Here is a 24494-nt window from a genome sequence, read left to right as displayed (position 1 = left end):
ACATAATTAAAGATAAGTCTCAATTTATTCATTAAATCTAGTATAAGGTTTAACATTCTACATCGTGTATCAAATTATCTTTTTATGAAATTACGATACTCTCTGCATCAAAGTTCTTAAATGCCTCATATGTTGAATTTTTATCTCAACGATCTTAGCATAAAATTTTTCTAGTGCTTGCATGATAATAAGAAAACAATGAATGAATATGTATAACCTTCTCCTTTAAGTTTTTCAAAATCTAAATTTCTTCTCTAATATAAATGGTTGATGCTGATTTCATGCTAAAACTTTATTGAGCATAATACTTATGAAATCTTAGGTTATCCTTCATGAAGGTATGAACGTAATTCATCATGTTATTATACCATTCATTCCTTATATGATTATCTGAAATATATTATGATTTATAAGTCTCATATATGCATCATAGGTTAAATCATAATTATTTCAAATTGGTTCAATCATAAATGATTAATGTGTTATGATCATAATAAGAAACTTACTTAAAAGTTTCTATAATAACAAATCATCTTCCCTCTTACAAGTAATGCTCAAGACTATTCTAAAATTCAAAATCAATAAATCTGATCATTAAAATATTTCATTGAGCATAATCATTGTATCCATGATTAATATCTTTTCCTAAAATGATCTCAAATTCCACTGATTAATTTTAACTCATCATGTTTAATCTGAGCATAAAAATCTGTTAAATTATGAATATTAATTTTCTTGAGCTATCTCTCATAAGTCAAAAATATTTCTTATTTTTTCTAAAAGAAGATTACTTGTCTTCCTGAAACAAGAGTATCTGTGTTGAAAGCTAAATCACAATCAGAATTTTGATAGAAACAACTACTTAAGATAATCTGATTAAAATTCAACTTATATATTTTATTGATAATTATCTTATGCAAATAGAATCTAAGTTAAATTGATTCTGAAAACAAAAAAAATTGATTTAACTTTGATGATTCTTTCTATTGCCTCACATGCTTGTCCTTGAACCATCTTGGTTAATGAAACTATCTTTTTAGTTCAAGTGATATGTGCTTGCTTATATTTAGGCAATCTCTTGAGTAAAGTGACTCAACATTCAACTATTGTCATATCTTATATTGAGTCATCTAGTTAAAAATATGTTGGATGAATGTTCTGTATCTTGAAGAAACTAATGACTTTCTTTCAAGAAAGAAAAGGAGTTTGTTAATAATGCAGGATCCTTGAGCAAGAAAATGAGAGATTTCAACTTGAAGGACACCTCCACATAAGATACAATAAACATTCACATGCAAACAAGAGAGAGGACCTTCTTCAGCCAAATGTTCACACATAAGAAAGCTAGTTTGACTTGAAGAATATAGAATGAATCGGTAATTTTAAATACCTCTCTCATAAATTAGCTGAGCAAAGTCAATAACTTAAATCTTATTGTGGCATGGTTAAAATCTTTAATTATTAATTTCTTGATATCATGTCTATATATGTATTAATTGACTTATGCTTTTAGAAATTGATTCATGGTTTGCTCAAACTAAAATGTTCCTTTGCCTATATCATAACCATGAAATACACAAGTATATGCTTAAAATGCTGATTTGAATTGACTTGTGAGAAGCTATGAATTCTTGAGCATAATGAAAATGTTGTTTGCATGATATACATCTATATGATACATAAGATTATTTCTTTATTCTGCTCTTTCATGTAAATTATTTGAGAATAACAAAAAGAAAGAGAGATAAAGAAAAGAAAATGAACAATTATTCAAGGGAAGTAAAATCTAAGTAAAGGCAAATACTCCAATCTTTAGGAAAAGCAAAACAAGCATAATATATTTGGCATATTTGTGAGACTAATATGAACATTCCTTTTGGAAGAGGTAAAATCCGTAATTAATTACAGAAAAAGTTTGAAGTGAACATTTTAACCCTTCTATATTGCTCATCATAGGGATGGTGCCAATGGGGAGGCTAGTGGTAGTACCCGGCACTATTTGACCCAACTATTCGGTGTAGGGCATATTAGGGACGGCACAAGAGGGAGGCTAGTGGTAGTACCTCGTGCCCCTTCCAACTCCACCGGATAGGGAGCAAATAGAGTATAGAGCATAGAAAAGTAAAACCAAAAGAAATGAAGATTAGAATATTCACTGAGTGGTTAAAGGAAGAAATTCAAAAATGAGGAAATGAATGACAAGATAAATGAAAGTATATAAAAAGCTTGTGAAAAGCCAAATGAAGTTTCGATCACTTGAAAACACACCTTAAGGATAAAAGCTTAAACTTAATTTAAAAAATGCTTCTATCGTTGCATTTTTGTAACTTTCATTATATTCTTCAATGATTGCATCATTTTGGGGAATAACTCAATATGATTTCTAGATGAAAACTACGGTTTAAGAAAAATAGAATTACTTTGGATACCTTGGTTGTTTGCTCCGATACGCATCTGAAACATATCATTTTTTATCTTATAAGTGTATTGAAATTGGTCTAAATGATGTGTTTTTCAATGATCTTGATTGCAAATAAATGGTTCTAAACATATGATATTATTTTGATATTAAAAAGATTTATGGTGCTTCATATATACGTTGCTGAAAAACTATGACTAAGAAATTAATATTTTGAATATACACTCCTACATAATTAAATGCTTCTATCATTAAAAAGAAAAGCTATTTTTAAGAAGAGAGTTAATAATCCTAAAGCTTAGAATATTTCAACTCACTTCAATAATTCTTATAGGAAAGAAAATGTAATTACTTTTGAAAGAAATTTGAGCTTCAAAAGAATTATTTTCTGATTAATATTTCCATACATATTCAAAAAATAATAATAAGAGGAAATATAATTTATTCTTGAAAGATTAAAAAGAGTGATTGCTATAAATTTTGAAAAATTCTAGATCACTCTACATTCTTGATATTATAGAAGAACATAAAAAAAAAAAGGTTTGAAAGAAAATGCATCTTTTGAGGGGGAGCTTTAAATACTCAATCTCTTTATTAAAAATTATCTTCAAACTCTAAACTCTCAAATGGAATGATTAATTAAGGGGGAGAAAGAAAATTTCAGAGTGAGAGATCATATAGAACTTAATCGTACAAATTCGCATCTAAAGATGAGACAAAGAATACCAAATGTAAAGTGGTATTAAACTTTGTGCTTCATTGAATATCTTTTGAAAGTTGGATTTCCATCTGTATTCATCGGTAAATCATTTATTTCTGAAAATTTAATTGAAAAGGATTCCATCTGTCTTAGTTTCGAAAATTTGTCTTGGAATCTACTTATGAGTTCTTATTGGCTTGCACTTTAGTGTTTCAATCCTGAGCCAATTCATTTTAATTGATTTTGATGCTATGATCTTTAAAGGAGTAAAAGAAAGTCTTTAAGAGAGCTCTAAAACAACTTTCAAAGCCTTGAATTTTATGTATCCTACACTGCATAAATTCATGTTTTGGTATCTATGCCCCAATACTTTTATATCATGAAAGAACTTTGAAGTCATTAAGAATTAAGGATTCAACATAATCTTATGTTTTTTTCGAGTATATAAGGTTTGATCTTTATTTGCTCTTATATTATACTCTGAAAATTAATTAGATTGCTCTCATCTTGCTATATACTTAATATATATATATATAAAAAGGTGTTGAACTTTCATTCGTGCCTTCTTTGAATATTATTCTTGATACTTCTTGAAATAACTTGAAAAAGATTCCATCTACACTTGATTTGAAAAATATCTTTGGAATCTACAGTTAGAGATCTCTTTTGGCTCACATCTTAAATGTCTCATTTCTAAAGCCAAACACATAGAAATAAGATATCATTTTATTAGGGATCATGTGCAAAATGGAAACATATGTATTGAGCATATATGTACTGAAAAACAATTAGCTGACATATTCACAAAACCCTTGAGTGAAGATAGATTCTGCACGCTAAGGAGGGAATTAGGCATATGTGATTTTTTTTATTATTGAAGAGATATAAAAGGGAGCAAGCAGTCTCATGATACATTCCTCCCATTTCTAAAAACCCATGAAACATGAGTCAAACTTGTAATCTATAGATTCCTTACTCATGTATCATTGTCCCAGAAAGAATTTGTAAGGATTGGAAGCAAAGAAAATTTTTAGAAACGAAAAGGAAGAGAAAGAAAAAATTTCTGAATTTGAGTCGACCCAACCCAGAATAGGGTCGACCCAACGTTGAGTCGACCCAAGAAAATTCTTGAGTCGACCCAACGTCGGGACCCCACTGTTAAAAGGGGGACCCGTGAGCTTCTAGGGCACTGTTTACCCTTTGTCCTCTTCCGAAAACCTTATTCCGTACTCTCCAATCTCCTCCAATTATCTCCAAACACTAGATTACTTCAAGATCTTGGAGAAATGGGACCCAAGAGAGCCGTAGCCAAGCGATCCGGGAGAGTCTCACGGATCCAACGTGCGGAAAGAGAAGCTACAGAGCCGACCTCTCCTCGCCACGTACACTAGGAGGATGAGGACTAGATCCCAGCCATTAGATACTCCCTAGGCTGATATTAGCATTTCTATTTAGAGCCTAGGCTAGATATCTAGTTCTCATATGTATTTTGTGTTTATCATGTATCTTTAAACTTTGATTAAGGAACATTGTAATTGCTTTTGTTTTTGGCATGAATGTACTAAAATGTTCCTATTTTGATCAATGAAGTTTGAATGTTTGTTATTTATTGTGTCTTTTCCCATGCATCTATTTGATGATAACAAAAAGGGGGAGAAGTAAAGAAAGAGTAATAAGAAGTTGAAGTAAAGAAAGAGAAATAACAAGGAGAAATAAGAAATTGTGTAAGAAAAGAGAAATTACTTGTAAAACAAATTGAAAATCATATAGGAAAGCATATACATTTAAGGGGGAGCAATTTGTAACAATGAAAATGATCAAATCAAAAATTTCTATCAAATCTCAGAATTTGGCACATAGAATTTCAGAATTTGGCACATACCTTTCACACCTCGATACATAATCTGAAACTCATGTTTTATCTCAAATTTTTGAAGTTTCATCTTTAATGAAATATAAATGAAAGGGGGAGCAATTCAAAAAGTCAAATTGGAAACATTTGAATGATATAGGGGGAGACTTCACTCTCATATTTGAAAAGCTGAAATTCAGCAACTTGAACCCTTTTAAAACTGATTTTAAGATAAGTATCAATAGGCTCATACTCTATATTTTGTAATCATCAAAAAGGGGGAGATTGAGGATGATAATGTTATTTTGATGATTAACAAGCAATAATCAAGAGTATGTTACAAGTTAATTCGATACTTCATTTATAAGTCTGTTACTCTCAGTATATTTGTATAAATGCATTTCATTGTTTATTTAGATGAATCTAACATTGAGTTGCAGCAAAGTGTGGATTGAGTCGACCCCAAGGTTGATTGGGTCGACTCTGGCACATCAAGAAAGCATTTGGCACGCTTCTGCAAAAATGGCACAGATGAACAGTAAGTTGGGTCGACCCAAGAAAAGCATGAGTCGACCCAAACCTCAAGCCTCTCAAAGACTCGGAAAAATGATTCTCTGGAAATACTGAGAGGGTCGACCCAAGATGAAGTTGAGTCGACCCAAGCTTGAGTCGACCCAAACAGTGAGAGGGTCGACCCAAAGACAATGACAAAATACATGACAGAAAAGGTTCTCTGGAAACCCTGAGAGGGTCGACCCAAGTAAAAGTTGAGTCGACCCAACTAAACCTTGAGTCGACCCAAAGAAATGTTGAGTCGATCCAAGTGAAGGAAGGCTGAAATGCAAGGTTCTGTGGTTTTGAGAGGGCTGACCCAAGAAAAGTTTGAGCTGACCCAAATCTGATGAACAGTGGTTTGGGTCGACCCAAGAAAAGTTTGAGCTGACCCAAATATGATGAACAGTGGTTTGGGTCGACCCAAGAAAAGTTTGGGTCGACCCAAGCACGGTTTCTTGGGTCGACCCAAGCACGGGCAGAAGCATAACGGCTAGTTGTGCAGAAGTGCTTTTTGGACTCCCAACGGCTAGTTTCTTCAATCCAACGGTCAGGAAGCACTATTTGGAGGTTGGAGAAGTATTTAAGAGGGAGTATTCATCAGAGGAAGTAAGCTTTGGGAAAATACATCAAGTGCATTCAAGAGAGAACCCTAGCAAGGCAAGCTTCATCCAAGAGCTTCATTCAAGAGTCAAAAGAAAGTGGTTGAGCAGATTCCAAGAGTCATTAAGAGCTCCATCCACCCTTGAAGAGTGAAGCATCCTTGACAAAGAAGAGAGAAGTCACATCAAGCGATAACTATTCTCTAAACTCTTCTTTGTAGATTATATTGTTATATTTGCTCATCTAGGAGCTTAAATCTTCTTACTTTGTTTATTAAACTCCTTGTAAAGGTTAGTTGGTTAGCCCGCAAAACCAACGGAATAGGTTGATTGGTGAACCCGTAAAACCAATTATAAAGGTTCGTTGGTGAGCCCGAAAAACCAACATAGGTTGTTGGTAAGCCCGTAAAACCAACGTAGGTTGTTGGTAAACCCGTAAAACCAATTGTATAGGTTCTTTGGTGAGCCCGTAAAACCAACATAGGTTTTTGGTGATCCCGGAAAACCAAAGTGTAAAGGTTTTTGGATTGTGAGCCCGAAAAACAATCCAACTGTAATCCGCGGGATTATAGTGAATTTCCAAGGGGTCGCTTGGGGAGTGGACGTAGGTGCTAAGGAGAGCACCGAACCACTATACTTCTTGTTGTTTGTATTGTGATTTGTTTAATTTCACTAACTCATCATTTAACATAAGTAAGATAGTTAAAATTAAGAGAAACCAATTCACCCCCCCCCCCCTCCTGGCTTGTCACCTTGGGCAACACACTTGTTGACAAGTCAAACAAGAAGCCACATATTTGGCCACATCCCTTTTTAATCCGTTCCACCAATATATGCCTTTGATATCATGATACATTTTGGTGGAACCAGGATGAATGCTATAGGGAGTACTGTGTGCTTCATGCATAATCCTCTGTCTCAGATCTCCCACATTCGGCACACATAGCCTACTGCCACATATCAACATCTCATCCACAATCTGAAACTTTTCTGTCTGTCCTGATTGCACTTCTCCTTTCAGTTTCATAAGGATTGGATATAAATCCTGTGAAACCTTGATTTCATATATCAACCTTGGTTTCACTTGAAATTGTGCAATCAAAGGACGAACCTCTGATACCCCAAAAGATAGTCCCTGAGCAAATAAATCTGCCAGATCTCTGACTATCTCTCTCCTCTGGCCGGAGATGTGAGATAAACTGCCCATTGATTTCCGGCTCAATGCATCTGCTACAACATTAGCCTTCCCCGGATGATACAAGATTTGGCAGTCATAATCCTTCAACAGTTCTATCCATCTTCTCTGTCTGAGATTCAAATCTCTTTGCTGCTGAATGTACTGGAGGCTTTTATGATCAGTATATATTTCACATTTCTCACCATATAAATAATGCCTCCATATCTTTAATGTAAATATGACAGCAGCCATTTCCAAGTCATGAGTGGGATAGTTTACTTCATGCTTTCTTAGCTGTCTGGATGCATATGCAATCACCTTGCCATTCTGCATCAACACACATCCCAATCCCACTTTAGAAGCATCACAGTAGACTACAAACCCGCCTGTATCTGTGGGTAGAGTCAAAACTGGAGCTGATGTGAGGCAATCTTTCAGCTTCTGAAAGCTCTGTTCACAAGAATCTGTCCAAATGAACTTAACATGCTTCCGAGTCAGCTTTGTTAATGGGGTAGCTATTTTTGAAAAGTCCTTTACAAACTTCCTATAGTACCCAGCCAGACCCAGAAAACTCCTGATTTCTGTTACATTTGTTGGTCTCGGCCCATCCATAACTGCCTCAATCTTCTTGGGATCTACCCTGATTCCTTCCTTACATATTATGTGTCCCAAGAATCCAACTTCTTGTAGCCAGAACTCACATTTGGTAAGTTTGGCATACAGTTCATGTTCTCTCAAGGTTTGTAGTGCTATCCTCAAATGCTCTTCATGATCAGCCTGACTCTTAGAATATATGAGGATATCATCTATAAAGACTATCACAAATCTGTCAAGATAGGGTTTAAAGACCCTATTCATCAAATCCATGAATGCTGCTGGGGCATTTGTCAGCCCAAATGGAAGCACTAGAAACTCATAGTGCCCATATCTCGTTCTGAATGCAGTCTTCAATATATCTTCCTTTTTGATTTTTAACTGATGATACCCAGACTATATACTAAACGGCACCTCGCAGGAATTCTACATCCGCGGAAAGCCATACTGCACCTCACGGGGTCTTACTATGCCCGGCGGCAAGCAGAATATAAGTCGTAGGACCGGCCGATCCTACGCCTAGGGCCGTGTCCCCCCTAGAAAGGGACTGGGCTCCACCCACCCAGAAGGCTACTATGTGCACAAAGGCCGATGTTCAACCCCATCGACTATAGGTGTCCTGCAGATACTGCCAAGCCATGCATAAATGCCATAATGCACCCTCCCAATACTCTACTAAAAACGAGTATAATCAAGACTACCACTCACTCGATCATGACCCAATCATAAACTAACATCAGGGTTAGGAGTGAGGGTCAAGGAAGTGCAATACAACTCAATATACCACTAAAAAGGCTCTACAAATCTTTAAAATAGAGGAAATGAAATCAATTTACAAAAGAAATAATTTCACAATTCGGAATCAATTTGATTACTCATCAACCCCTCATAATTCCTCTCAATGCTCCCTCAAATGCATGTACAGAATAATCAAGCATGGAGAATCAAGATTATAGAGGAATCTACTACAACAATTAATCAATAAGCTCAGTGGAATCAAGTCACACTTGGCAACATTTATGAAAATGAATAAGGAATGCGCTCATGGTGCAAAGTACAAACTCCCACTTACCTGCCGATCCGGCACGGCCTCGATACGCCTCCAAAACTTTATGGTAGGCAGTAGGGGGCTTCTTCTTCTTGCTCCCTAACTTCTTGCCCAACTGTGACATGCATTTACAATACATTTAGTCTTGTATCAAGGGTCATATTCTACGTGCCAATTATAACATAGGAAAATTTAATTGATTCAACTTCTCCGTTTCCTAAATCTTTTCTTTTCTTTCTTCTTTTTCTTTTTAATTAATTAACTCACCATTTATGTGTATTAGGAACTTCCTTGCATGAGTACAAGGTCCCTTTTAGCTTGATCTAGGCTTAATACCCTATTATAGCATGAAATCCCCTATTTTCCACCCGGATGAACATTAACCCGGACCGACAGCCGGTTACTTCATCCCGGGTTTGATCCACTTTCCAGACTCCAAATTTGATGAAATTTTTATCTAACATCCTACGCTCATAGAGGATTCCAGAATAGTAATATGCATCACTATCGGAGGCCGTTTGACCCCCGAAATAATTCGCCGAAGTTGAGACTTCGACACAGTTTTTCCGTAGTGCCGAAAAAATTTGTCGAAATCCGATTCTTCCTCTTTTAACCACCTCTACAACCCTTATCCGACCCCTCTAGACTACATCCACCCTTTGTATAGCCTAATATCATCAAAAGACTAGATAGGAATGGATATTTACTTTTTTCTTTTTGAAAATCGAGGTCCTTGCGTAGAGGGGAAGGAGATCTACACTTTTTCCTTCAGCTGGCAGCGCAACCGGGATCTCCTTCCTTTTCTTTTTCTTCTTCTTCTTCTCCTTCCTTTCTTCCTTTCCTTTCCTCTCCTTCTTTTTCTTCCTCTCTGTTGCCGTCTGAGAACCTCCTCCCTCTTTCTTTCTCTGCTTCATTCCGTGAGCCAGCTCAAACCCTCCAATTAAATCACATCAAGATACTATTCACCCTTTCTTTAATATTATTAAATTTTCATTTTGCCCCTAACACTTCAACATATCTACTGTTATGCCATTAACTTTTGATTTCTTTCCAATTTTACCCTTACCACTTCAACGTATCTACAACTATGCCATTATCTTTTGATTCCTTCCAATTTTACCCCTAATATCAATTTTAAAGGACTATTCTATCCCTTTTTATATAAAAAATTTTTTGGGGTTATTACATAAGGACTCGAAGATAAATCCTCCTTTATCATTAATAAGTCCTAAGGACTTCATCATATAAGAGTTCATTTGAAGATGTAAAATAATGAATAATGCAAAATAACACTTTATTAATTTGTCAATTCATTTACAAAATTTAATCATTAATATGCTGACGATTGACTATTAGGATACAATTCCCAATATGTCACTAGGTAGGAAAGCTTGAATCCTAAAGTTGCCTGCATGGAGTTTGCTGTGACTACAAATAATGGCCTTAGAGTTGATGGTTTGATCGAACCTTTGGCTATCTATTTATATCTCAGGAGGTGTGAAGGTTTCTTAGTAATTACTGCAGTCCGGTTGGGGACGTTTATGCCTTGTGTGCCATGGATTTCTCCACCTAATAAATTCTTTTGTCCCATCTATCAAATTTTGACACTTGTCATTTAATTAAAGGTGGAACATAGAGTGGGACAAGAAAATGGGACAGAAGATTTGAAGTCGGCGAGAAGCTACCCCGCCACCACCCATGGGCCCTCGCCGAGGGCCTGATCCTGGTCCTCCGTCGACCGGAACCTCAATGCTAGGTAGTCGTCCGCAAGTGGGACGGCCCCCACCTCCTTCAACTTGGCCCGGGCAGCCACATCCCTAGCCACCCATTCCGCCGGAACACAGCAACCAAGGCTGCGAACTACCGCCGCCCGTCCTTTCCACTCCAGCCAAGCCGCCCAATGGGTTCCTCCGATAGTGTCAGGACTGTCGGGAAGCGGCGGCTCAGCCACTTTACCTCTGCGGCCATGGGCCATTGAGTCACCCACGGCCCCGGCCTCAACCAGGTGTCGGAGGTCTCCCCATGCCCGTTAGCCTTACCGTTGCCTCTTGCTACTCCCTCCATTAACTTTTCCGCCAGCTGCTTCCCCTTTCGATCCATGGTAGTGGAGTTGCCGCCCTGCAAGGAAGAAAACCCTTAATTAAGAAAAATGAGGGCTTCCCTAAGTCGTCGATCTGACCGCGGAACCCCAGCCGTCGTGCCAGTCGCCCTCCACCGGGTGTCGCATGCTTGCCCCTCGGGGGATTCTAACCGGCCGGCCCGACGCAATGCCAATGCGCCCCTTCGCCTTGACCGACGATGACCTCGCCGAGCTCTTCACCGTCAGAAACTAGTCGTTAATACCTCAGAGGAGATTTTCCTCCCCAGAGTTTCTCTCTCTAGAAACTAGCCGTTCTTGCACTTCATAGCACTTAAGGATGATTTTTAGTCTTTGAGGAATTGAATTGTTACCTAACATAAAGGATCTCTAGGTTTTTTTATAGCTGCAGGGTTTCGAATCTCCTGTGAATTGTATCTTAACAACCTAAGGTCATGTGTAACCACTTGTAGATTTAGCATAATCCTTGGAGGCTATTATGGTAATCTTTGTGTCTGGCTTGATGGTTGGAATGCACTTTCGTGTGTAGGAAAAATTGGCTGTTGAGGTGGTGAGGTTCAGGTCGACTTGGAGTAGACACCAAGCTGAGGAATGTCCGAGCTACACTATTTCTTGTCAAGTGATTTGTGGCCTCGAAGGTCTTTTGGTTTGCCTGTCCTGCTTCCTAGTTTGACCAAGATGGATTTGGTCAGGCTACGCGGGATGCCACACAATGCTAAACTAGGCCAATCCGGATGTACTATATCATCAAGTTCATTTTCCACCACAACAATAATGATCAATAATTGAAGCTTTCTAACAACAAAACTATATTATTGTCAAGACTTTTGTCATTGATAAAATAATTTTCACATGGTAAAAACATTTTGGAGGAAAATTTTGGGAAAGAAATTGAATTCAAAAGATTATTTTATTAGGAGAATAGTACAAATACCAAATTTATTTAATGATGAATCTTTATAACGTTATAAACCCATATAAAATCAATTATATAATATTATATGTTATGATAATATAAAGTAAAAGATAACGGAGGATATGTCACATAATAGAGGAGGCCCCCAAATGGTTACAAAAGGGCTATTATATGCAAACTAGAGCTAATCACGGGCCTTCTGGCCCGCCCAGTCTGACTTAGAATTTTTCGGGCTTGGGCATTAAAAAAAAGGCCCATGGGTCGGGCCTGAGCAGGAAAAGTGGCCCGACCAAAAAATCGGGCCGGGCCTAGAAACTTTTAAAAATGACTCGGCCCGGCCCGCGTTTTATATATAAAACACCATATATATATATATATATATAAAGTTAAGTCTTAACTCTTAAGTTAAGACTTAAGACTTAAGAGTTAAGAAACCCTACCCCCCCCTCTCTCGCTGAGAGCCTGAGAGCTGCTCCCCTTTCCGCCGGTTTTCCTGTAGCTGCCCTCGGTGCCGTCGCCTCTTCAATGATCGACCGGAGGCTCTTCGCGTCCTTCTCCACCAGCTGGCAACTTTCTACAGCTCCAGCCACAGACTCACCGGTAAGACTTAGTTTCTATTTTTTTCAGATTATTGGAGCTTTTTTATGATAGTTCAGTTGATGCCTTTCTGTTCATTTCATGGGCAAAAGATAGTAAGAGAGGTACTGAAGGTTGCCTTTGATAGAATGGTGGTGTTAAGTCTTGAAATGTTTTAGTTAATTTAATAATTATGACCATGCTCTCTGTTCCTTCTGCAGACATGATGACATGCAATGGAGCTTTTTTCTTTAGTAGTCATGGTAAAATTTTTGAATTTTAAAATGAAGCTTGCAATTGTAATAAGAAATGTAATTAAAAATATTATTAGTACGGTGGGTACATTGAGTCCCTTCTTTGCATGTTCCTTTTTTTTCAATTGGATGGGGCTTTATTTTTATTATGATAAATACTAGTATCCCAAGTAATAAAGGGATGGTTTGTTGATAGGATAATTCTTATGAACTGAATTTTTTGTATAATTAGTTGTATAATTTTTGGATAGGCTTATATCAAAGGAAAGCGAAAGTTTACCTATTCCTGTGGCGGATAATGAGCGCGAGAATTGTTATGTCAAGGATAGTAAAGCAAAATCAAAGGTGTGGTTGCACATGGTCAAGCTTCCAACCGAAGATAAGGACATATTGAAAGCACAATGTAAGTATTGCAAGGAGATTTTTTCAGTTGCTTCTAAGAATAGTACGTCTCATATATGGTGCTACTTAAAAAGATGTTCTAAATGTTTTCATCATGACATAAGGAATTACATTATTTCAACTGAAACCACAACTTTTGGAAGCACATCTTTGCATTTGAAAAATCCTAAGTTTGATCCAGAAGAAGTTCGTAGAGCTATTTGTATATTTATTATTGCTGGTGCACATCCTTTTACAACTTGTGCGGAACCTGGTTTTAAATATATGGTATTTGTTATGTGTCCTCAATACAAAACCATGAGTAGGCATACTATTAGGAGAGATGCATTAAAATATTACATGGATGAAATGAATGTTGTGAAGGAGGAGTTAGCACAAGCACAGGGAGAATCTGTTGGACTTTTTGATAATTGGAAAAATGATAACACACAAGATAAATATATTTGCATCACATCACATTAGATTGATCCCCCCCCCCCTTTGATGGGCTTTCTATTGCTGATGAGATCGCTTTATGCTTGAATCAATGAAAAATTGATAGTAAGATTTTTACCTTGACATTGGATAATGTATCTTATAATAATAACATGACTACTTCTCTTAAGATTAGTCTTCTTGCAAATAAATCTCTCTTGCATGGTGGTGATTTTTTTCAAATTCATTGTTGCTACCATATTATAAATCTTATTGTGCAAGCTGGTCCAAATCTCATTGATGGTGTTGTTTGTAAAATTAGAAATGTGGCCAAGCATTTGAAAAATTCAATTCCAAAGAAGAAGAAGTTTTATGAAATTACTGAAAAAAGTTTTCATTAGAATACCAGAAAAAGATTGCGTTCTGATTGTTGTGTTAGATGGAATTCTACTTTTTTAATGCTGGACCGTGCACATTATTTCAAGGTAGTTTTAGATCACTGGGGACAGCGTGATAGAGAATTTAGAATCTTTGCACTTTCTGAAGAAGAGTGGAAAAAATAGTTATTCTTCATAAGTTTTTGAAAGTATTTTATGATGTGACTAATCAGTTTTCTGCTAGTAAGCATCCAACATCGAACATTTATTTTAGGAAGGTGTGGGAGATTCATAGAAAATTGATAGAGACTACTAATGTCCCATATGATTTTATGGTTGATATGGTTAGAGAGATGCAAGTTAAATTTCACAAGTATTAGTCTGAGTATAGTTTGATCTTATCTTGTGCTACAGTTTTGGATCCCCACTACATGTTAGAGTTAGTTGAATATTGTTATTCTAAACTTTATGGAGAGATTAGCGCAAGGGAGATGGTTTAGAATATTAAGAATATTTTGTATGATTTATTTGAGAAGTATATGTTGCGTTCAACTTCAGTCTCTTCTCCCAAGGTTGGAACTTTTAGTGGCAGTGATGTTGGCAAGAGTGATGCAGATAGTTTTGAAGATTATGAATTATTTTTGAGTAAAAAACGAAAGCCTGATCATGGGAAGTCACAATTAGATGTTTACTTGGACGAGCAAAATCTTGGGCTATATATCGATTTGGATATTTTAGTGTATTGGAGAGATGCCTCAGGTCGTTTTCCCGAGCTTGCATCGATGGCTCATGATATTTTGGCCATTTCTATATCAACAGTCCCTTCAGAGTCTGCCTTCAGTATGGGTAAAAAGTTGATAAATCCTTGGCGAAGCTCACTTTTACCAAAGACAATTCAAGCTATTGCATGTTATAAGGATTGGTTGCGAGCAAAGGGCTTCTCATTAGGTAATTCTTTAAATCTTTGCTTGTTTTTCTATTTTTTCCTCTAATATATATTTGAATAAAAACTAATTTTCTATTGTTTCATATTTATTTGTTTTTATATTTTTTTAGGACAATCGGAGGTCTTAGGAGCTAACATGGAAGAATCTAGTAAGGATGAAGATGATGAGGAAGAGATGGAAGATGGATTACATGGTTCGGTCATTTAGATATTCTATTAATAACTCTAACAATTATTCATGTTCAATCATTAGCAATTGCTAATGTTTCAATTTTGTGTTTGTAGGTTTTGAGAGTTAGAAGTTGCAAGGATGTTCTTCTACAGTTTTCTATCATGGAAGTGGCTTCAAGAATTATGGTTACATTTACTTTTGAATGCACAAATATGCATGTTTGTTACAATGTTAATGGGACAATGTAATTTGTATTTTGTCTAAATATGTAGTTGTCTAAGTTTGTAGTTTTTATTGTTGGGTTGTAATTTTCAGCTGGACAACAATGTTTCATATATTTTATTTTCTTTCTATTGGCTTGAAGCTGCGAATTTTTTCTTTTTTAATGTTCGTAGATATATCCAAATTCTAAAGTTTGAACCCACCACCAACATTATCTATTTGAAATAGGCTAGTTATATTCTTATCATTAATCAAGATGTTTGTCTCAAAAAGTTGGCACCACAAGTCATGTGTTGAACCCAATTAACATTGGAGAAATAAAATAAAGGTAGAAAAATACATCCAGTTTTAGAGAGCCCATTAAGCTGTTGGGCCATTCTGGCCCATTTCCAGATTCCAAACAAAGAAAAAATCGGACCTGTCGGGTCGGACCTGGGACCATATTTATAAAATCTATAATTTTCAGCTGGACAACAATGTTTCATATATTTTATTTTCTTTCTATTGGCTTGAAGCTGCGAATTTTTTCTTTTTTAATGTTCGTAGATATATCCAAATTCTAAAGTTTGAACCCACCACCAACATTATCTATTTGAAATAGGCTAGTTATATTCTTATCATTAATCAAGATGTTTGTCTCAAAAAGTTGGCACCACAAGTCATGTGTTGAACCCAATTAATCATTGGAAAAATAAAATAAAGGTAGAAAAATACATCCAGTTTTAGAGAGCCCATTAAGCTGTTGGGCCATTCTGGCCCATTTCCAGATTCCAAACAAAGAAAAAATCGGGCCCGTCGGGTCGGACTTGGGACCATATTTATAAAGTCGGGTTGGGCCTGGACAAAAATTTAAGTCCGACAGTTGGGTCGGGTCGGGCCTGGGTATAGCCATCGGGCCTAATTTTTGCTATAGAGCCTGGCCCGGCCCGGATTTTGATCAGTTCTAATGCAAACCAGCTCTTTCTCAAAATTGGTTTCTTAGTGACAAGGCCACAACCACTTATAATTTGCCAGGTTATAGATATTTAGGATGCTTTGCCAGATAATTTATATTTTCAGAATACATATACATATATATATATATATATGTTTGCAATAATGGCATCAATTATCAAGTCCCTATCTTTTCCACTACTGCTAGTGCCTTCTGTTGCTGGAAATTGGACCCGGAGGCGGCCGTCGGCTGAGGAGGAGGAGCTCCGGTGCTGGATCAGGAGGTGGCGGCGGTCCGTCGGCAGGCGGCGTCCTCCGGGGACCTGCGAGAAGCCGGTGGTCGGAGTTTCCGGCGCCGGTCCTCCAATGCTTAAGTCAGAGGGGGCTTAATTTTGGAGGAGAGGGACTGTATGTAGAAGTCCGAAGCCTCCCTTGGGAGGAAGAAGCCTCCAGCCCCTTTTTAGAGGGAGAAGCTCTCCTTTTATAGGGAGAGTGGCAAGGTTACCTGTGATGTGACTGGGCGAATTAATGGGTTACGTGTAAAGTAATGAGTTGCCGTGGATGGCCCGTTTCCATCATGGGAGGAGATGACGTGCAGCCAGAGCTTGCTTGTGGCGCGCAGTGCAGTACATTCTTGGGAATGGTGAGGTGTTGACAGTCATAGCAGGGTATGGTCCCTGATTGATATGTCGTGGCGTGGCCGGTAAGTAAAGCATGGTGCGGTGAGGCTGCTGCAGGGCATGGCCGCAACATATAGACGACGAGGTCGGCCTTCTGAGGTCAGCTCGGCAGCCTTCTGTGCTTGGCAGCCTTTTAGGCTTGACAGCCTTCGGAGCTCGGCTTGCATGCGCTCGGCTCGGCCTTCTGAGCTCGGCTCTCTGAGCTCGACAGCCTGGATGAGCTCGGCAGCCTTCTGTACTCGGCAGCCTTCTGGTCTCGGCCTGCTGTGCTCGGCCTTCTGAGCTCGGCAGCCTTCTGAGCTCGGCAGCCTTTTGGTCTCGGCCTGCTGTGCTCGGCCTTCTGAGCTCGGCTCGGCCTGCATGAGCTCGGTCTTCGGAGCTCGATAGCCTTCTGTGCTCGGCAGCCTGGATGAGCTCGGCAGCCTTCTGGGCTTGGCAGCCTTCTGAGCTCGGCTCGGCCTGCATGAGCTCGGTCTTCTGAGCTCGGCAGCCCAAATGAGCTCGGCAGCCTTCTGGGCTTGGCAGCCTTCTGAGCTCGGCTCGGCCTGCATGAGCTCGGTCTTCTGAGCTCGGCAGCCTGGATGAGCTCGGCAGCCTTCTGATTTGGGTGCTTTAATTTGTGGGTGGTCCATTTTTTCCCCCAACACTACCCCCCGACTTCCGAGTTTGAGCCGCTTTTTGGCTCGGGCGAAGGAAGTAGTCCAGTCGTCGATCATCCTGTAATATAGCCAAATATGTATAGAGATGTACGTGCCAAGTATGGTGTACCTCTAATGCAGTTGGAGTTAAGTGCTTTAGGTCGATTCAGCAGCCTTCTTTGGCTTATGGTCGACTCATTTCTCTAGAACGTCAAGACGGCGCGGCAGATCTTCCGCATCGCACTTCTCCCAGCTGATAGGGCGAAAATTCAGGCCATGACAATTTTGTACTGTCGGAGTCGAGCGTCTCACGCCGAGGTCGGCAGCTTTGCTCCTCGACTAACTTTTGAGGACGCTCTTTTGCTCGGGGTCCACTTTCTGGGGACGCCGGCACAATAGGAGAAATAGTTGCCATTGGAGATCTGTGTGAGCGTTGCTTTATTGTCATCCACGAATATTTTGGGGGCGCTTTGTTGTCAATCACGAACGTTTTGGGGGGCCGTGAAGGTACTACCCCGTCATCCCGAGGTCGAGGGAGCTCGGGCTCACTGTCGATTTGTCGGGGCATCTCGACCTTAGTCGAGGAGGCGCTACGGGGGGCCGTGAAGGTACTACCCCGTTGTTGGTGTTGAGCGCCACGGAGGGCCGCGAAGGTACTACCCCGTCTTTCCGAAGCGTCGAGGGGTCTGGGCACGCACTGTCGACACTTGGGGCATCTCGACCTTAGTCGAGGAGGCGCTACGGGTGGCCGCAAAGGTACTATCCAGTTGTTGGTGTTGAGCGCCACGGAGGGCCGCGAAGATACTATCCCATCTTTCCGAAGTGTCGAGGGGTCTGGGCACGCACTGTCGACACTCGGGGCATCTCGACCTTAGTCGAGAAGGCGCTACGGGGGGCCGCAAAGGTACTACCCCGTTGTTGGTGTTGAGCACCACGGAGGGCTGCGAAGGTACTACCCCATCTTCTCGAAGTGTCGAGGGGTCTGGGCATGCACTGTCGACACTCGGGGCATCTCGACCTTAGTCGAGGAGGCGCTACGGGGGGCCGCGAAGGTACTACCCCGTTGTTGGTGTTGAGCGCCACGGAGGGCTGCGAAGGTACTACCCCGTCTTTCTGAAGTGTCGAAAGATCTGGGCACGCACTGTCGACACTCGAGGCATCTCGACCTTAGTCGAGGAATCGAGCGCAAGGTCGAGGGGTCTAGAATCGCACTGTCGACCTGCGACGCTTCCCGAGGTCGAGGGGTCTGGGAAGCACTATCGACACTCGGGGTATCCCGAACTTAGTCGGGGTCTTTGAGGGAGATCGAGACCAAGCTCGATATCGACACGGCGGGGCGTTCCAGGCTCAGCTGGGGCATCCGAACTTGGTCGGGGCATCATTGGAGACACATACAGGACATGGACTTCGTTCGTTGGCGATCGTGCGCCCTTATTCGGAGCGGGGCGACATTGGAGATAGAGATACCCGTAGGTCATTTTTTGGATTCTCCAACCTGAAAATAGATAAAATATTGAAATTATTTGAAGCCAAAGTGGCGTCCTGTACCTTTTGGAGATATTTTGATGGCTCTCAAGCTTCGAAGTCCCTCAGGACTTCTCTCAGCACCGGCCTTCTTTGGCTCGATTTTCTGGGAGGTGTTCTGCGCTCGGGCTTCGGAGCTCGGCGGCCTGCTGAGCTTGGTCTTCTGAGCTCGGCAGCCTTCTGTGCTCGGCAGCCTGGATGAGCTCGGCCTGGATGAGCTCGATAGCCTTCTGAGCTCAGCAGCCTGCATGAGCTCGATCTTCTGAGCTCGGCAGCCTTCTGAGCTCGGCAGCCTGCATGAGCTCGGCGGGGGCTTCTGTGATGGCGACGCTCTAAAGGAGAGCAACGTCGCGGGCGCCGTCCTGAGGACTTACGCCCGTGAGAAGGGAGTACATGCTGGTTTCTTACTTGTCGCCGGAAGAAAGAAGACTTGGAAGGATAATGGAATTTAATGGGGCTGTACCCTTTGCCACAGAGGCTTACAATCCGATTTTAAAGCTCCATAACTCTCCTTTTCCAGACCTCAGCTTTTATTTCTCTTTCCCTCCAACTCGTTGATGTGAGACTTGGACTACTACTTCTCACTGGTTGCCCCCACATACGTCGTTGCAGCGGGAGCCATGCCTGATTCGAGATGGCTCGGGAGAAAGTTTCTTCCTTTGCTTAACATGAACCCGTGGAGACGACACAGGAGGGGCCTCCACTTGTTGCAGGCTTTGGGCTGCAATGGCTAGCGCTTGGACTTGCTGCACTAGCGCGTCGAAGTGCTCGGGTTGGATTTGTGGAACTTGATCTACTGGAAATCTTGGTGGTGAATTCTGGACTGAGCGTTCGGGACTTGGAGCATGATGCCGAGAGGCGTTAAAGACTCCTCTGCTCCTTAGTTTCATGGCCGCAACTCGGGCCCTTCCTCTAGCGCCAACTGTTGCTGGAAATTGGACCCGGGGGCGGCCGTCGGCTGAGGAGGAGGAGCTCCGGTGCTGGATCAGGAGGTGGCGGTGGTCCGTCGGCGGGTGGCGTCCTCCGGGGGACCTGTGAGAAGCCGGTGGCCGGGGTTTCCGGCGCCGGCCTTCCGATGCTTAAGTCAGAGGGGGCTTTATTTTGGAGAAGGAGAGGGACTGTGTGTAGAAGTCTGAAGCCTCCCTTGGGAGGAAGAAGCCTCCAGCCCCCTTTTTAGAGGGAGAAGCTCCCCTTTTATAGGGAGAGTGGCAGGGTTACCTATGATGTGACTGGGTGAATTAATGGGTTACCGTCACGATTGGACGTGGGCATGTGAAGTAATGAGTTGCCGTGGATGGCCCGTTTCCATCATGGAAGGAGATGGCGTGCAGCCAGAGCTTGCTTGTGGTGCGCAGTGCAGTACATTCTTGGGAATGGTGAGGTGTTGACAGTCGTAGTAGGGTATGGTCCCTGATTGATATGTCATGGCGTAGCCGGTAAGTAAAGCATGTTGCGGTGAGGCTGCTGCAGGGCATGGCCACAGCATATAGACGACGAGGTTGGCCTTCTGAGGTCAGCTCGGCCTTCTGAGCTCGGCAGCCTGCTGTGCTTGGCAGCCATCTAGGCTTGACAGCCTTCTGAGCTCGGCTTGGATGCGCTCGGCTCGGCCTTCTGAGCTCGGCTCTCTGAGCTCGGCAGCCTTCTGTACTCGGCAGCCTTCTGTGCTCGGCAGCCTTCGGAGCTCGGCAGCCTTCTGGTCTCGGCCTGTTGTGCTCGGCCTTCTGAGCTTGGCTCGGCCTGCATGAGCTCGGTCTTTGGAGCTCTGCAGTCTGGATGAGCTCGGCAGCCTTCTGAGTTTGGCAGCCTTCTGAGCTCGGCTCGGCCTGCATGAGCTCGGACTTCTGAGCTCGGCAGCTTGGATGAGCTCGGCAGCCTTCTGTGCTCGGCAGCCTGGATGAGCTCGGCAGCCTTCTGGGCTTGGCAGCCTACTGAGCTCGGCTTGGCTGCATGAGCTCGGTCTTCTGAGCTCGGCAGCCTGGATGAGCTCGGTAGCCTTCTGATTTGGGTGCTTTAATTTGTGGGTGGTCCATTTTTTCCCCCAACACCTTCCTTTATCCATAGTTATAACATACTTTGAATTATTGAAAAATTTTGAAATTATTTTATATTTTCCCTTGACCAAATAATTCTTTGAATTAATCTCCACAAACAAGTTGTTCCAAACTATTCAATTATTCTTGAATTATACATAAATTTTATGATTTATTAATGAATTATTTATGACTAATTTAAGAAAAAAATTATATCATAAGTTAATAATAACATATATCTTGGCTTTATTTATTTTGAATAAATAATTTTATAAATATTTTAAACGTTTATATTTAAATTTTATTATTTTTATTTTTTGTTATTTATTGTTTGGGAATTTTTGAGGACCTCAGTCCGGATCGTCGTAAGCACCCGAACCATGGCTCTATTTTGTTATTTCTCTGGATCAGTCACGTGGCAACCGCACGTGTGAAGATTTAGTTTTTTTATTTCCCACATTAGCCTTCCTCTGCTGCCTTTCGTCTCCCATTCGACCCACCGCCTTCCATCTCCGACCGCCGTCTCCTGATCACCTTCTTCTTCCTCCCGTCGGCCCGGTCCCATCTGAGCCGCTTCCGATGGTGAAACCGCCAAAGAGACAAAGAAGAAGGAGCGCGGCGGTCATTACGCTTGAGCCGTGCTGGACCGGGTCCGACTTGATCCGGCCCGCTTCGATCTCTCGTCCATCGACTCGCTCGTTCTATAAATATATCCCACGAGAAAGATTACACCTTTTATTTCCTATATGTCTTGAATTAAATTAAATTGAGCACGAAACAAAATCCCGGAATCGAACCTCGCCCTTCTTTTTTTTTTCTTCTCTCTCTCTTTTAAGTCAAGCTCTCGTTCCGCCTCACCTCCACCGGCGAGTTCTCTTCTTCTATCGTCACCTGCAGCAATGTCGAGAGGTACGTCTTCTCATCCCTTATTCTTTCTTTCTTGATTGCTGGCGAAAAGTGGGAAAAGAAATTACAGATCGCCATTCTTTTTTGCTGTTCACAACGAGAATTCTTGGAATCCGATCTTTAGGTTTATAAAAGAACTGCAGATCAGTGGTTGCCTGTAATTTAGGATCTCTCTGGTTCGTTTGTCTGGTTTCGATTTGTTGTGATTTTTACTATTCTTGGCATTAAAGTACTCATTTCTTTCTTTTTTTTTTGATTTCTTTTCTGTTTCTATAGTTTTTTTTGATGGGTGATAAAGTAGAAATTGTTATCTTGATCTGAGTGATAATGTTAAGTTTGGTAACAAGATCTGGAGCAAGACTTTTGAACATAAAAAGAGGAGTTGTTCCGTTTAAATTCAATTGCAGCATGTGGTATCTTATGAAATATCCTTGTTGTGGTGGGCTTTGCGAGGTAGCCATATGCTTTCCGAAGGAGGAAGTGCCATATAAGAGAAGCAATCAATTGCTTCCTTCTTCCTTGACTCCGAAGTTCTGATGAAGGGACAAACTCGAGCAGCTAGAAAAACTTGAATTTGATGGCTAAACTAAGGGAAGTCACTGCTGAGAACTTAAAGGCTTTAGGGAGAGAGAAATAAATTTCAAGATGCAGCTAAATCTATCAAGAATTTTTTGGGGCTTTCTCATTTAGTTTATGCTGGTGTCATGTTGCTTAAGGAACATAGATACTGGTTGAAGATTTATGTGCAATCACATGCACTTAATTCTTACTGTTATACTTCACTTGTATACTGTAGCAGCGTTGTGTTTGGTCACTGGAGGCATATGGGTGTGGTGACACCTAATAATGGAGATGGACTACACAGTGCACAGGTTATGGAGTTCGTGATCATACAACAAAACTGTTCTTCCATTTAGTATGTTTGGATGTTTTGGTGTTGCTTTTGTTTCTGCTGAAGTGCTTTTCAAAAAGAAATCAGTCAAAATCACTTCTATGAAAAGAACAATTTTGTGATGGTCATTCGTGGATATGATAAGTTGAAAATTAATTTTTTGGGCTTCCTATTGTTAAATGAAAGATTTGCTGATAAAAAAACTCCCCCATTGCTACATGGTACAGTGATTATCCCTTGCTGTTCTGATCAAATTAATGACCATGAACAAAGACAATTAAATCTAGCAAGCCTATTCTGCTGGGACAGCTTTTTGGCCAAGTGGATGGAGTATCACAAATGATGCTGTAATAACTAGTATTATTGTTAGTAAATGCAATTTTGAACAGCATGTGGTAATATCAAAATGTAGAAGTATTTTACCCCCTCCAAACACTGATTGACAAATGTTAGATACCAATTGTTTAAACAATCAATTATATACTTGATTCCATTCACAGAAAATTTTGTAGAAAAGAAAAATATTATATTCGCAGTTACAGTCCCACATGCTCTCTTGGTTCTGATATTCTTGTGAGAAATCTGGGAGTGAGGGGAGAGAGGGGTTGAAAGGATCATAGCATGAGGAAGGGATGAGAGAGAAGGTGAAAGGGGTGGGGAATGTTTGTAGCAAAGGAAGACAGGCCACTTGATAAATCCAAGAATGATGAAAGTTTGGGACTGACTTTTCATGAATTAAAAGCTAAATAGCTTCAGATAACAGTCGCTTTACTAACTTCTGCGTTTTGGATAAGAAACTTCTGAAATAGGTTACTTTTATGCTATTTTTTTTTGTTTAAAAAAGTCCTATCTTTCTTTTAGAAGATGCAACGTTGCTATTTTTAAGTGCAAATGCCCACTTGGTGGCAGTTGCTGAAGTTTCTTTCCTTCTGAAATGCTTAATTATGAACATTTATCTTGTTCAGTCTTATCACACTAGTTACAGACATTTCAAAAATCTGCTGTATATTTCATTTAAAAATTCTTGCTGAAGGTGCTGCACTACATGAACATTTTGACCTTCTTTCTGGCAGATGATAATGAAGATGATGATTATGAGGAGTTTGGTGGAGGAAATCGTTTCCTGGGTTTTATGTTTGGAAATGTTGATAATTCTGGTGACCTTGACATTGACTATCTTGATGAGGTAATTCATGTGATTTTATTTCGTTTTTGAGCTCAAAGGTATTCGTTATATCACAAAGTTCAATAAAATGATCAGGTGAAGGCAGAGAAGATGTTTGGTCTTGTAGTTAGATGTCTTATTTGGTTGAATATTATTGAAATATAACTCTCATGTAGTATTAGGAAATGTGATTGGCCATAAAATGATTAACCAAGGATATATAATACTCTAAACTATAGTGGTTTCTATGATTTCTGATTGAATGGAGAAGGTATTTAGAACTCTACATGTAGGTATGAAAGAAAGTATGGAACAAAACAATTGGAAAAATAGGAATAAACCCTTCTTTATTTGTGCATTTTCTTTTGCTGGTTTTGATATCTGTTATGATAGTTAAGATTAATG

General features: G+C 40.3%; 1 protein-coding gene across 1 annotated transcript in view; it reads left to right on the top strand.

Moving 5' to 3' along the window:
• The first annotated feature begins 21601 nt into the window (after positions 1-21601).
• HAF01 (HAC13 protein (HAC13)) overlaps positions 21602-24494 on the top strand; it is a 46092-nt gene continuing 43199 nt past the window's right edge. Inside the window, exons 1-2 of the mRNA XM_008808011.5 lie at positions 21602-22035; positions 23998-24110. Coding sequence (XP_008806233.4) covers positions 22026-22035; positions 23998-24110 — 123 coding nt within the window. The 5' untranslated portion in view covers positions 21602-22025. The remainder of the gene's footprint in view (positions 22036-23997; positions 24111-24494) is intronic.

Source organism: Phoenix dactylifera, chromosome 2 (assembly GCF_051530095.1).
Source record: "Phoenix dactylifera cultivar Ajwa chromosome 2, Ajwa_hap1_PhDact_Kaust_v1.1, whole genome shotgun sequence".
NCBI classification, from domain to species: Eukaryota; Viridiplantae; Streptophyta; class Magnoliopsida; order Arecales; family Arecaceae; genus Phoenix; species Phoenix dactylifera.
This window is presented reverse-complemented; position numbering and strand designations above follow the sequence as displayed.